The sequence below is a fragment of the Humulus lupulus genome, chromosome X (genome assembly GCF_963169125.1).
Source record: "Humulus lupulus chromosome X, drHumLupu1.1, whole genome shotgun sequence".
In the NCBI taxonomy this organism is placed as follows: domain Eukaryota; kingdom Viridiplantae; phylum Streptophyta; class Magnoliopsida; order Rosales; family Cannabaceae; genus Humulus; species Humulus lupulus.
The window spans coordinates 184,974,422-184,989,304 of record NC_084802.1 but is presented as its reverse complement, the minus strand read 5'-3'; the positions used below and the strand labels follow the sequence as shown (position 1 = coordinate 184,989,304).

Genomic DNA, 14,883 nt, shown 5'->3' with positions numbered 1-14,883 from the left:
AAATTTTTAGTTTGGTAAATTATTTGTAATTTAAGTTGAAAAAAATTTGATCAAAATCGTATTTAGGATTCTATTTGAAACATTTAACAAAACATAAGATCCAATAAATAATTTGTCAAAATACAACATTTAAACAGATAATAAGACAAAACACAAATTCAAAATAATATAAACCAAAAAAATAATAATTACTTTGCTTGGACCCATTAATAGACTTTTTTAATAATTTTTTTGTGAACACAACAAACGTGACTCATTTTGGTCCATCAACAAGAAAGAATAAAAAAACACCAAACCTTTAATATGAGACCACAAGATTAGATACGTGACTCATATTCTTTGGAATGTTTCTAAAGTCCACATGGGCACAAAGAATAATCCAAATAGATAACACAGAACGAGACACACAACATATGGTGCCACCCATGCCATGGCGTCAGCGCATGCCAGAAACGAATACGCGGCGCCATTCACTATCACCTAATTTCTTCTATCTTTCTATAAAATGAGACTATATTACTACTTTGATAAACTCAATTGCATTATTATAACTATCATTCTGGCCAAATGATACTTTTCTTCCTCAATCGATTTGACATAAATGTTTTAGTAACACGTACTTGCAGTTTTTTTTAAAGGAAAATAAAGATAAAAAAGCACACAGAAAACGTAATCTCTAAAACAAATAATATTTGATTTGAATGAATAGTCTCTCCCACCAACCATCCACCAGCCAACCCCATCATGATGCATGAACGAGCCAAGTGAGGCTGCCGTTGCTAACTCGGAAACGCACACGACTCTCATGTTTTCATGATCTCATGTACGAGTTCCGAGCCTGAAACCTCCCTGAGATTTCCTTCTCACCGGTTGGACGGCTCCCCCCCGCCTATTATGGCTACGCTGCATCATCATTGGCTGAAAATTTTAAAATTTATCAACATAACACATACTATTAACAGTTAAAGTTCAATAGGGTGGTAGGGTGGTAGGAGCCACGCAGTTTCCGATTTAAGAATTTTTCTGTTCATTCATAATATAGCAGGACAATCATTTAGGTGAATATAACTAAAGAAACGTTTCTTTCTACTACAGATATCGATATCAAGTAGCGAACTCCCCAAATAACCATTACCCACCATAAAAAAGAATTCCTGACAGAAAATCTTTAGTGAAATGGCTCGACTGTACTTTCTCAAATAGCACAATGCCACCAAATACCAGCTATTTTAAAGCAGGGCACTACAGCAGTTGCAAATTAGGGGTCACCTTTAGGCAGTCCATGTATGCAGAGAAATCCTAACCCTTTTAATAGTATCACTCCTGCTCAATTAGTAGTACACTCCTTTTACTCATTAAACTTGGGATCTAAATTACTGTCTGCTACTGCAATTTCAAAACCTGGAAATGACAAGGCAAACAAAAGTATAAGCAACTCCATCAAATAGCAAACCCACAACTCATGCAAAGCAAAGCAAAAAAAACAGGGGTGTGTGTGTGTGTAACAAATATAGCCCTGAACTCATCCGTTGTTGGAATAAAACATGAATATAAGGAAACAGTGTCGCACCATGATCGCATCCCTGGGGAGACGGCATTAGCAATAATGATGGGCAGAGACAAAATTGTAACATGCGAGCATAAGCTTAAAACATCCCTCGCGCCATTGGAAAGTGGAAACAATACACAAAAGAAAGAAAAACAGAAAATCAAAAATAGCGGAAAAAGAAAAGAAGGAAAACAGTCTTTTATCATTTAACTGTGAGGTCAAGCAAAAAAGATGTACAAAAGTGATGGCATCCACTGCTTCACCAGAAAGAAACAACAGATACAATTTACCATCTACAAGATTTTTTTGAAACAAAACTACGTGTATTATCTACAAGTTTGGTAAACTAAACTTGAACATTTCATTTCTTTTTGAAGCTACCTCAAGCCTCAAGTAATATAATTAAGAACTAGTCACTCTCACGGACAAAAATACAAAGAATTCTGAAAATGAATCAGTGAAAAACAAACTAAATTGTTAGATACCGCCCAAAAAAAATGTAATTTGGATAATAAAGGCCAACATTTGCAAAAAAAGAACATATAAAAAAAGGGATCAATCTCTTACGTTTTAAAAAACTGAATATTTGCCGGGCTGAGTTCCACCGGGAAGTGATAATGCCTGGTTTGAAATGTCTTCCAGCACACGTTTCAATTCAGCTTTAGCCCTTTTCACAGATTGTTCCGTAGGACCCTCAATAAACAAGTACAGTTTGCGTTCTCCTGGTCCTGCCACTTTACCAGGTGGGAAGAACTGCCCCCTAGTAGTAATGGCAGCTCCAGTCCATTCTGATATAGGTCCCAATGTTTCCTTATGTGTGACCTTCCATCTAGCATTCTGAGGGAAATCATTTATCTCCAGCTCTGCTTCATAGTGTTCAGGCATTGCATCAGCTTGAATCTTTGCCAGGTTATGCTGCAAGTTCATTGCAGCAGCAATAGCTGCTGCCCGTGCTGCACCATCGTTGAGAACAGGCAACCCAGCTCCAGGCACCGCTGCTGCTGTTCCAGGTAACGTCAGACCAATAACACCCGGCAGAGAAACAGGTCCACTATTCGGAAGAAGTTGACCAGCATTAACAGGAGTAGGCATTGAATGGGTAGCAGCTTTAGAGGCTGCTGCGAGGGCAGATATTTTAGCAAGTGCAGTCTGCTGTGAAATGTCACCCCCTGCCTTGCGGACACCTTCATCTTCGTCTTCTGAATCTGACTTGTCTTCTTCGAAACCATATTCTTTGGCCTGTGCTTTCTTAGCTGCTTTCCTCACCTCATCTTCCTCTTCATTGAACTTAAAACCACTTCCTCCATAACCAGTTCCATGTGCTTGTTCCAGTCCCTGATTTACTTTTGCCATGAAACCCTCAGCTAGAGCTTTCAGGTCATCAGGTACAACTTGCTCAGAGAGTTCCAGAGCTTTTACAAGATCAGGAGCATATTTGGAATCTTCATCAGAGATAAATGTTATGGCACAACCTTTACGGCCAGCTCGGCCTGTTCGACCAACACGGTGAACATAGTCCTCATAGTGATTTGGAACATCAAAGTTGATCACCAGTTCCAGCTCCTTGACATCCAACCCTCTGGCAGCAACACTGGTTGCAATCAACAGATTACAAACATTGCTTTTAAAGTCAGAAATGGTTGACTCACGATCTGTTTGGTCCTTAGCCCCATGAAGAGAGAGGCAAGGATAACCATGCTTGAGTAGATCCCTGAACAAAGCATCACACTTTTCCTGAGAATGGACAAAAATCAAAATTTTCCCTTTCTCATACCACTCACCTAGCAGCTCCAATAACCTTAAAAATCTTTCATTTTCAGGCCTCACTTCAACCAGTTGCGCAATGTCCTTATTTACAACACTCCTCCCACCCACCTGTATCTCCACAGGTTTGTTTAACACTTTACGTGCTAAGATTTCCACTTGACGAGGGAAAGTAGCAGAAAAAAGTACAGTCTGTCTATCCGGTCTTATATTTTGAACAATTCGAGTGATTTGAGGTTCAAAACCCATGTCAAACATTCGATCAGCTTCATCCATGACCAAATAAGTGACCCTTCGGAGATTTGTAATTTTCCCACCACTTGTGCAAAGTATGTCAATCATTCTTCCAGGTGTACAAACAACAATTTCAGCACCCCGCTTCAATTTACTAATTTGTTGGGCAACACCAGAGCCTCCATATACAGGCACACACGTAAGGCCTAGTGCCTTCGTGAACTTTACTATATCACTGTGAATCTGCTGGACAAGCTCCCTTGTCGGCGCCATTAAAAGACCAATAGGCCCATCTCCTGCAACCACAGGAGGCTGGTCCTTTATATGCCTCAGCATTGGAAGCACAAATGCCAGTGTTTTGCCTGACCCAGTTTTTGCAATGCCAATACAGTCTCGACCACTCATAATTATAGGCAGTGCCTGAGCTTGAATTGACATCGGCTTTTCATACCCAAGTTTTTTTATTGTATCCAATATTTTACTCGTGAGTCCAGTTTGGTGCCAGGTTTTAACTGGCTTTGGCACATCCTTACCATGTATCTTCAATTCTAGAAGCGTACGGTATGCAGCAACATCTTCTGAAGTCATTCTCAAGATTTCTTTAGATTCAATATAGAAATTCTTTCTAAATGGCTTATAATCAATTTTTGAATGATCAACTATAGACAGCTTCTCAGCTTTGGTCTTCTTTACTCTTTTGATGAACTCATCATCATCTTCATCCTCTGCAGGATCCCCATCATTATCAAGGTCCCCATAATCTGAGTCAGAATCCTCCCCTGGAATGATTCTGCCCATTGATTTATTTGAACCACCCTTCCTACGTTGCTCACCATTGCTTTGATCATCCTTTTTATCCTTGTTCTTCAACTCTGAACTCTTCTTGTCCTGAACTGGAGGGTCCGAAGCACTATTGAGTTTCTCAACTTCAGGCAAAACCATGGAATTCATAAAAGCATCTAATGGATCAATATCATCATCCCCGGAAGCCCCACCAACCCCATTCTGCAAAGGTGGAGAAGTAGACCCATTTTCAGAATCTATTGCCATTTCATCCCCAGCTTGATTATTATTTTGGTTAGCTCCACCATCAATGTCCATAGCCATCTCCACTTTCTCGGTAGAGGGAAGTTCTTCATCATCTTCAGATTCACCGTCAAGGGTCCAAGCCTTTCCAGACTTGGGTTCATCAGCAACTTCCTCCCCATGTGTCTCTCTTTCAGCTTCCTCCTTTTTCCTCTTTAACTCTTGCCACTCCTGAACTCTCCTCCTTCGCTTCTCCATTTCTTCATCCAATTTAAGTTGTTCATTTTCTAACTCCTCTTCACGGGTTGCTTGCTCTTGCTTATCAGAATCATCCCCAGAACTCCTCTTCTTAGGACTCTCTTCACGCCTACTGCTACTGCGTTCATGTTCTTTCTCCTTCTCCTTATCTCTATCCTTCTCCTTCTCCTTGTCTCTATCCTTTTCCTTCTCCTTCTCCTTCTCCTTCTCCTTCTCCTTCTCCTTGTCTCTATCCTTCTCCTTCTCCTTGTAATCACCATCATCTTTCCTACGACGTTTCCTTTCGTGGTCTTTGACATCATGATTGCTATCATCACTATCAACTTCCCGGCGCTTTTCCCTCTCGGTGGTGCGTGTTTTCTTCTCTCTTTCTCTGTCCTTGTCCCTTCTCTCCCTCTCTCTATCTTCTTTCTCCCTCTCCCTTTCCCTTTCCCTTTCCCTCTTCTCCTTCTCTCTTTCTCGATCTTTCTCCTTAGCCCGCTTCTCCTTTTCTCTCTCTCGATGATCCCTTTTCTTGTCTCTAGTCCTCTCTCTATCATCATCCCGACTTCTCGTCCTATCCTTCTCCCTCTCTTTGTGCTTAGTAGAATCCCTTTTCTCCCTCTCTCTATCATAGCTAATGTCAGAATCAGAACTCTTTTCTCTCTCGGAACGCCGAGACTCGCGGTGTTCTCTCTTCTCCCTGTGTTTGTCGACGTTCCTCTCCTTTTCGCGGTGGCTCCTCCTCGTGTCCTCCGACCCTTCTCTCCTAGACTTACGCTTCACCTCTTCCATGGCTTCCTCCTAAAGAACTCAAAACCCTAGCACGTAAATCAAAACAATACTACACTATAACATCCAATCTAGAATTCGATCTTCAAGTTCGAGCACCACCATAGAACATAGGCATAACCGAATTAAACAAATAAGAATATAGAAGAATGAAAACTCACCAAGATCCTGGTGTGGTGTGGGTTTTGCTCTACCACCGAACCCTAAATCCCTTTTGTTGTTCCTGAAATTCGATCTTCTTCTACTTCTATTACAGAACCAGAAATTTCTAGGGCTCTGACTAACTCACCCTTCTTCAAGAGTGGCCACCCAAACTACACGTCGTTTTCTATACAATACGACATCAATAATAATTTTATAAATTTAAAAACATTAAAAAAAATGATAGGTTATTTATTCAAAAAGAACCTTTTTCAAAACTCCATAGTTTTTATTTTTAAAACCAAGTTATATTGCGAAATATAAGAATTCAACATTTTTTCCTCTCAAATAATAATGATAATAATAATAGGAAATTTTGATTATTTATGCATTATGGGAGGTCTTAAATCAAAAATATATTATGTTATTACACATGATAATTTTATGTTATTATTGATCTTGTTTCCAAAAATGTTCTTAGCATAAGTAGTCTTTCACTATTATTTATCTTTCTCATATTTTCTCCCCTCTCTTCACCTCCTTCTCCCCCATGGACGAGCATCTCTATCACTACTCACTCACCTCCATTTTTTTCTTAGTTTTCCCCTCTCTTTCTCTCTTTTCCCCTCCATTTCCCCCTCCCCATTTATGTTCTTACTTAAATTATCCATGGATACTAAAAAATATATTCATAATAGTTTTTTATGATTTCGAACTTAAACACACTAAAAGTTCAATTAAGACATCAATATATGTATTTCGAATAGATGTGGGCATGATTTTTTTGTTTTTCTTGCAATTTTTTCACGATTTTTTAGATCTGAAACGTTAAAATTTGCAGAGAACTCGATGCTTCTCGATGTCCAGCTCGATAGCCCTTAAAACTGATGATTTTCATTAAAAAAAAAGACATGCCTCGATGGACCTCGATGTCATTCATTAAAAATGCATAACTTTTCACTCGAGTATCCGTTTAAGGTGATTTTTGTTTTAATTTGAGTATTTTTTAGAGATCTACACGTTTGAGATATGTAAATACACTTCGAGGCCCATCTAGGTAGCATCGAGGCCCATCAAGGTAGATTTATTTTAAAATTTTGAGGGTCCTTAGATGGTGTTATCGAGGTCCATCAAGGCAGTTTGTTTGACCTATCAATTTTTGTCAAGGCAGATAGTTATATGTGATTTTAGTTGTATTTTTTAATATTAGTTAAAATTTTGGGTCGAGCCTAATTGTAACGACCCAAATTTCCTAATAAAGCTTAAGGCCTTGATTAGGGGGTCAGGATAGCGAATTATGGAATTTTATGATTATGTGATATTTATGTGTATCATTATGTGATTATGTGAGTTATATCATAATATGACTAGGTGTGCATGTTTAGGTGTATTAAATATGCATGTGGACCCATTTCTGTTTAATTGAGAAATTTTCATATTTTGGTTATTTTTGGTATATTTGACATATATGTGGTATGGGTATGGTACTTCATTATCATTTGGTTATGCTTGGGTTACTCAGCACAAGATGATCCTAGGAAGCAAGCTAGTGGGAAATTCACAACGGGATCCGTACTTGACTCGGTTTGAGTCAATGAGTATTTTGGGTAATGAGAATAAATATTTAATGATAAATTAGGAGTTAGTAAGATCAGGAGGGAATTATGAGAATTTTGACTATTTTACCCCCGGGGGTGTTTTTGGGACCCCGAGCATTATGATTTGCTTGAGGTTACTTAAGCTTGAAGTAACTTGTTAGAAACATAAAAAGAACGTTCAGTACGTTCTCTCTCTCGTTCCCTTTTTGACACCGATCACATTTTCGAAGGAAACTTGAGTTTTAGGACTTGGATTTAGGCAAGAATCGAGGCATAGTGATTCTAAGGAAGATTAGAAGCCTTTTAGCCGAAGGATTTAGTTGGGAAACGACTCAATAAGAGGTAATCCAAGTTTTAAGTTTTGAGTTTTTAAGCTTCGATTGGATTTTATGTTTTGATGAGTTTTTGGATGATTTGAAGCTTGCGTTTTATTGGTGTTGGTTAATTATGATGTTTGGGAACTTTGATTTTGGGATTTGGAGATGTTTGAATAAGTTTTTGGAAGGTTTTTAAATGGAGAAAACGAAGGTTTTTGGCTGGTTCATGATTGGGTCGCGGCCCTGTTCTAGGGCGCCATGACCCAGGCTTGATGAAGAGGATGAAGTTGGGTGATGGGCAGGTAGGGCCGCAGCGCAAGGTTGGTGCGTCGCAATGCAAGGTGTAGGCAAAGAGGTGGTCTGGCTTCTGTCTGGAGGCGGGCCGCAGCTCAGGGTTTGGGGGTCGCGGAGCTTAAGGGCAATTTTGCCCATATTTGGTTTTTAGCCATGGGAACTTAACTCTAAGGGTCTGGGATCGATCCTACTTCCTAGTTGGATAGGATTCGACGTCCCGGAGGCTAGGACTTGGTCTAGAAGTATTTATTTACTCATTTTGATGAGGTTTTATATTATGGTTGTGACTAGGTTATCGCTAGGGGCTTGGAAACAGGATCATGCTTATGGCTCGTTTATTGATAACCTGTGCTTGGACCAAAGGTAAGAAAACTACACCCAATATGTGATGCATAAGATACACGTGATTAGGGCATGGCATGAATGTTGAATATGAGATTGATCAGAGCTTGAGTCTCTATAATTGTGCATGATTATGATTATACTTGTGATTATCGATTAAGCATGTTGAATGCCTTATATCCAGAGGTTTGAATGTGCATGGTTATAATTATGCTGGTAATTGTTGATGGGGCATGTTGAGTGCTCTATATATGGACATTGATTGCATAGTAAATGTGTAATGCCCCGAATTTCCTAATAAGGTTTAGGACCTTGATTAGGAGGCCGGGAGGGCCATAAGTGATTTATTATGACATTTAATGATTATATGCATGTTTATACGAATTATATTATTTTTTGATGATGAATGCATGCTTATGGGCTTATATTTTAAATGCAAGGGCATTTTGGTAATTTGGCCACTGTGAGCGTAATTGTATATTTTGGGTGCATGGTTGAGATTAATTATAATTTTACCACATTGTATGTGGATTGGTTCGAGCTTTTCGACATGAGACGATCATGGGATGTAAGTGTTCGGTCTAGTCATAACGGGCTTAAGATCAGGGCTCGGGGTGAGCCTCGGGGTGAATTTAATGATTAGAGCATTACCGGGAATTAAAGGGTAATGGGATGTGAGTTATTGGTATTTGAGAATAGCGGGAATTTGAGAGCGTTAGTTATAATTAACGAGATAGGCGGGAAAGGACAATTTTACCCTTGAAATGGTTTAGGGGCTTTTGTTGGCTTAAGGGTATTTTGGTCATTTTGGGTTTTGGATATATATGACATAGGAAGGCTGTGGAAAAAACAGAACCAAAACAGAGCCAATCTTTATCCTTCTCCCTTCCTTCCCCGTACAAGTCTTTCCTTCATCCTTCTCTTTGAATTTTGAGAGCCACCTTGAGGAGTTAGGCATGGAGGTCAAAGGGAACAAGCTAGGAATTGAGGTTTGGGCTTAGGAACTTGTCACAGCCATTAAAGGAGGTTCAAGCTTGGGTTTAAGGTGAGCTTTATCCACTAACTTTCTGGTTATACCCTGTTTTAGTGTTAGATTTCAGCTTGTGTTTTATGGTGGCTTGTTTGGATTTGAGGAAGTTTTTATTGGGGTTTGCTTTGGGTTTTATTAAGGTTGTGGTATGGAACAAGTTTATGGATTGTATTGGAGGTTTGAGTGGTGTTTAACTGGGTTTGATGGATTGGTTCTAAGAGAAATCGTAGGGGAAGAAAAACAGGGGTTTTTGCTGAACTGGGGGTTGCGCCACGGCATGGCCAGGGAGAGCTGCAACCCTTGGTGTGAACTGGGTTTTGGGCGCCTCTGTCTGGGGGGCGGGCCGCGGCATGGCCAAGGAGGTTCGCGGCCCTTAAGGTCATTTTTGCCATAATGGGGATTTTAGCTTGGGGATTTAAGCTTTAGGCCTCGGGGTTGAACCTACTACCCGGTTGAGTAGTATTTGAGGTCCCGGAAGTTAGGTTTTGGTTTGGGAACATTTTATTATTCATTTTATTAATGGTATCCCATATGTTTGGTTATGACTAGGTGACCGCTAAAGGATTAAAAGCTGATCGTTCTCAAAGGTCGTTTCTTTTATTAATTCTCGCTCGAACCCGAGGTAAGAAAACTGCACCCCGTATGTGAAATGCATGGCTATGATTGATGCATGTTGGATGTTTAAATGTAAACATTGATAGAATAATGAATGCTTGGCGATCTTGCCCATTTGCATATGATTATTAAGAAAGCATGCTGGGTGATTAAGTGTGATGCATGTGATGCACGAGAAACATGTGATTAGGGCATGCCATGAATGATGAATATGAAATTGGCCAGAGCTTGAGTCTCTGAGTTTGTGCATGATCATGATTATGCTAGCAACTGTTTAGTAAGCATGCTAAATGCCCTATTCTTGGATAATTGGCATATGATACATATTGATAGCATTGCTTACTTGTGCATGGCACTGACTAATTAGTCAGGTTTGGCAAAGGTGCTAGTATCAGCTGTGAAGTCGTGACTCACTAGTCAGGTTCGGTAGTGGTACTGGGCACTAGTCACGTTGCACTGAATCGTCAGACAGAATTGGCAAAGGTGTTAGTATCAGCTGTGAAGCTATGACTGAATAGTCAAGTTCGGCAGTGATACTGGACACTGGTCACCCAGAATTGGCAAAGGTGTTAGTACCAGCTGTGAAGCTGTGACTGATTAGTCAAGTTCGGCAGTGATACTGGACACTGGTCACATAGCGCTGACTGATTAGTCAGAATGGTCTTAGCGTGGTTCACGCAAGCCAACGGAGATTAGATCTAATCGTCTGCTAGCATTGAATGACTCAAGGAGCATTAATGCCTGACCGACCCTGAGGGTCGATGAATGAAAACAGAGCCTGGAGGCTAGTGGCTTACCTAACAGCCACTCTCCAGCTAGAAAAGAGAGCTTGGAGGCTGGTGGCTTACTTAACAGCCACTCTCCCGCTAGAATTATGTGATGTTTACTCATTGGTTTGGAAGCTTTATGCTCCGTTTGATTATAATGATAATCATTTGATAATGTTTATGAAAAGTGTTATGTTTTCTTGCTGGGCTTCGGCTCACGGGTGCTATGTGGTGCAGGTAAAGGCAAGAGGAAGCTGGACCATCCTTGAGTTGGAGAGCTTAGGTGATGGCGTGTACATATGTAGCTGCTCGACCGCCACGACCGAGGTTTAAAGTGGAACTAGGGTTGAACCCTGTTTTGCCGCTTAGAACGGCCTGTTGTAAATATTTTCTGTAATAAACTCTGAAATTTATATTTTTGGGATCCCAATGTATATATTAAACGTTCTAGTGAAGCGTTACATCTTAACCAAAATGTTTAATCCCTAAACCGCTAATCATACTTAGATCACGATTTTGGCCAAATGACTCGATTAGCGAGTTTAGCACTGTTTACAAGGCACACCGTAACGGTCCCAGGAGTTGGGGCGTTACAACTTGGTATCAGAGCGAGCCAAGGTTTATGGTTCCTGAAGACAAGCTGGGCATGTACACTCATCACTGAAGATAGCTTCACTCAGGGAATGGTAACTATTTTTGTAGCTATGTGTATAGATGTTTGAATAAAATGTGAATGCTTTACCTTTACTTTGTATTAGGGATCATGAGATTCTGATAGAGCCTGGCTCTTGACTATATGATTATGTGCTCCATGGAAATGTTTATGAACATGATTATTTGATTGCCTGCTCCATGAATATATGATTGTCTTATTTGCATGCTGGGGTTTGAGGCATGGTTGAGTATTGGAAGAGCAGGGGTTATGAGTATGTATGAATGTCATGGGCATGTTTGCAGCACTGGAAGTGGTTTATGATTGTGGTGTGGTAAGATTTATCCCGTGGGAAAAGCCCTTGATATGGTTATTGTGACTAATGGGTCAAGTTATTGACTGCAGATTGAATCAGCAGGTTTAAATTCGAGGTAGATTATGAGGCCTGGTGATAGTTATACTGGGGCTGGGAGTTACAGCCAGGGTATTAGTTCTTCGTCTGCATCCATGAATGTTCAGCAGACGCTTACAGATTTGCAATTAAGATTGCAGAGGCATGAGGAAGAGATCAGGTATTTGAAGCAACAGCGGAGTCTGTTGGGGAGTACCCCTTCCTTTTCTATGCCAGGGGTGGCATCAGTTTCAGCTCAGCCTAGGGTTGAGAATAGATGGGAATTTCTCTGTGGAAGATTCCTGAGGTTCTATCCTCCAATCTTTGAGGGAGGCCTAGATCCATTCAGAGCTGAGCAATGGATGGGTATGATCAGCTCCATTCTTGATAGTATGGGACTGGTAGATCATGATAGAGTGATCTGTGCTACATGTGTACTGCGGGATGATGCTCGGACATGGTGGGAGGTAGTATCCCAGACACGAGACACAGCTGTGATGGACTGGAAAGAGTTTAGGCAGCTGTTTAATGAGAAGTATTACTGTGATGCAGCCAAGACTGTCAAGATGAATGAGTTTCTGAATCTTGTTCAGGGCAATGCATCAGTGACCGAGTATGTTACTGAATTTGATGGGTTGGCCAAGTTTGCCTTAGACATGGTACCCACATATATAGCTCGGAAAGAAAGATTTATTCAGGGTTTGAATCCTGGAATAGCTCAGGGCATTAGAGTTGCCCCAGTGAATGAAGTCTCTACCTATGCTCAGGTGGTAGAGAAGGCTCTTGCTGTTGAGAGAATAGTAGTTGGGCAGCAAAGTGCTGGAGAGCATAGAGCCCAGATAGTGGTACCTCCACTTATTGGAACAAGTAAGAAAGAAAGCTGGAAAACTCGTCCCATATGTGCACGGTGTAGGAGGCGTCATGTGGGAGAATGCCGAGCGAAGTCATGCTTTGCTTGTGGCGTGGTTGGACATTTCCAGAGGGATTGCCCAAGCCGAGAGGCAGAGCGTGAGCTAAGGGGGAAAAACAGCTCGATTCCAACTCGAGTGTTTATTCCAGGGCAATCAGAATCTGAGACCGAGACTAGCTCCTCGGGGATGACAGGTCAGTTTCAACCTAACTTCGATGAAAACAAAAGCGATTGTCTAGTCTAAAGGCTAGTTACATAGAGTCAGAGCTATAAGCTCAGGTGACTGATATGTCACATGGTTAGGAGGGTGTGGGACCTTAGAGATGGACTTATCAGTCATCTGCACAAAGATAGACTTATCAGTCATCTAACAGAGATAGACTTATGAGTCATCCATACAGAGATAGACTTATTAGTCATTTATAAGGAGATAGACTTATCAGTCATCTACATAAGGATAGATGTAATGCCCCAAAATCCCTAATGAGGTGTTATGGCTGGATTAGAAGGCCGGGAGGGACATAATTGATTTATTATATCATTAAATGATCATATGCATGTTTATGTGAATTATATTATTATATGATGATAAATGCATGCATGTGGGTCCATTTTTTATTATAAGGGTATTGGTAATTTGGCTCGTTGATAACATATTTGTATATTTTCATGCATGTTGGTGATTTATGGATAAGGCCACATTATAATGTGAATTTGTTCGAGCTCTTCAGCATGAGAAGATCTTTGAATGCAAGTTAGCGGTTTGGTCATAACGGGTTGATTTCGGGGTTTGGGGTGAGTCTCGAGGTAATTTGATGAGTAGTACTGTAACACATTGGATAGCCAAGACCATTACACTGTGTGTTTATAAAGGTGCAAGACTTGCTAATCAAGTCATTTAGTTAGGAACGTGTTACCGAAACTACTGTTGAACTAGGGTTAAAAGATTTTGGGTCACAAAAGTTTCACTTAGTCATAATCAAACGTTTTTACATGGGATCCCAAAAGTAGCAATGTTAAAAGACAGTTTACAAAATTTCAGGATTAAAATATAGTCACTAGCCACTCTAAGGGAAAAATAGACAATTAGGCTCTTCTCGTCCTATACCACTCCTCGGCCGTGGCGGCCGATCAGCTGACTATGTACATTCAGCCCCAAAGCTCTCCATCTCAGGACTGGTCCACTTTGCCCTTGCCTTTACCCGCACCACGTAGCACCTGTGAGCCAAGGCCCAACAAGAAACCAGATAACAGAGCATAATCACTAGGCAATCAATTTGCAAATCAGCAATCAAACAACTCATAATGCATAGCCATATACTCAACAATCCATAATGTTCATATAAATAGATATTCAGCATACCACACTCATCATTAAACATTTATAACCAATTCACATAATAAACAGGGACGACGCCCTTAGGCCGCACCCCCTATATACCCCCACTGACTCTGGTCCGCTTAAACTGAGCTTAGTGAATATTAAGTTGTCCTCAGCTACCAGTGGCCGAGTTGTGCCTTGTGCGCAAATATTGATTATGACACTCTTAGGCCGTTTATCACATGTCCCCTGGCATAATACCATCTATGACACAATTCATGTATAGGGAGCTCTTAGTCCCATCATTAATACATAACCGAGTGCAGTTTCTTACCTTTAGATTCTGATAGCTTTGTTCAATTCAACTCTCAAGCACGATCCTGGGTTAAAAGATTTTGGGTCACAAAAGTTTCACTTAGTCATAATTAAACGTTTTTACATGGGATCCCAAAAGTAGCAATGTTAAAAGACAGTTTACAAAATTTCAGGGCAAAACAGACAATTAGGCTCTTCTCGTCCTATACCACTCATCGGCTGTGGCGATCGATCAGCTGACTATGTACATTCAGCCCCAAAGCTCTCCATCTCAAGACTGATCCACTTTGTCATTGTCTTTACCTGTACCACGTATCACCCGTGAGCCAAGGCCCAACAAGAAACCAGATAAAGAGCATAATCACTAGGCAATCAATTTGCAAATCAGCAACCAAACAACTCATAATGCATAGCCATATACTCAACAATCCATAGTGTTCATATAAATATATATTCAGCATACCACACTCATCATTAAACATTTATAACCAATTCACATAATAAACAGGGTCGACGCCCTTAGGCCGCACCCCCTGTATACCCCACTAACTCCGGCCCGCTTAAACCGAGCTCAGTGAATATTAAGTT

General features: G+C 40.6%; 1 protein-coding gene across 10 annotated transcripts; it reads right to left on the bottom strand.

The window, feature by feature from the left end:
- Positions 1-180: 180 nt before the first annotated feature.
- LOC133803388 (DEAD-box ATP-dependent RNA helicase 42-like) lies at positions 181-5,916 on the bottom strand. Of its 10 annotated transcripts, none has more exons than XR_009877931.1 (4): positions 2,117-5,865; positions 1,270-1,401; positions 1,140-1,154; positions 181-918 (listed from the first exon to the last, which is right to left on the bottom strand). XR_009877931.1 is itself a non-coding variant. In XM_062241415.1 (3 exons), the coding sequence occupies exon 2, from the start codon at positions 5,603-5,605 to the stop codon at positions 2,120-2,122; it is 3,486 nt and encodes a 1,161-aa protein (XP_062097399.1). In that variant the 5' UTR covers positions 5,606-5,631; positions 5,764-5,916; the 3' UTR covers positions 963-1,401; positions 2,117-2,119. The 10 variants fall into 10 exon arrangements, 2 of the variants coding, with proteins under 2 accessions (XP_062097399.1, XP_062097400.1); XR_009877932.1 differs by having other exon boundaries at positions 181-903; XR_009877927.1 differs by having other exon boundaries at positions 1,140-1,401.
- Positions 5,917-14,883: the final 8,967 nt, after the last annotated feature.

What these genes read in the sequence shown, in the direction of transcription:
- LOC133803388 (XM_062241415.1), bottom strand. Translation starts at nt 5,605, where the DNA reads ATGGAAGAGGTGAAGCGTAAGTCTAGGAGAGAAGGGTCGGAGGACACG.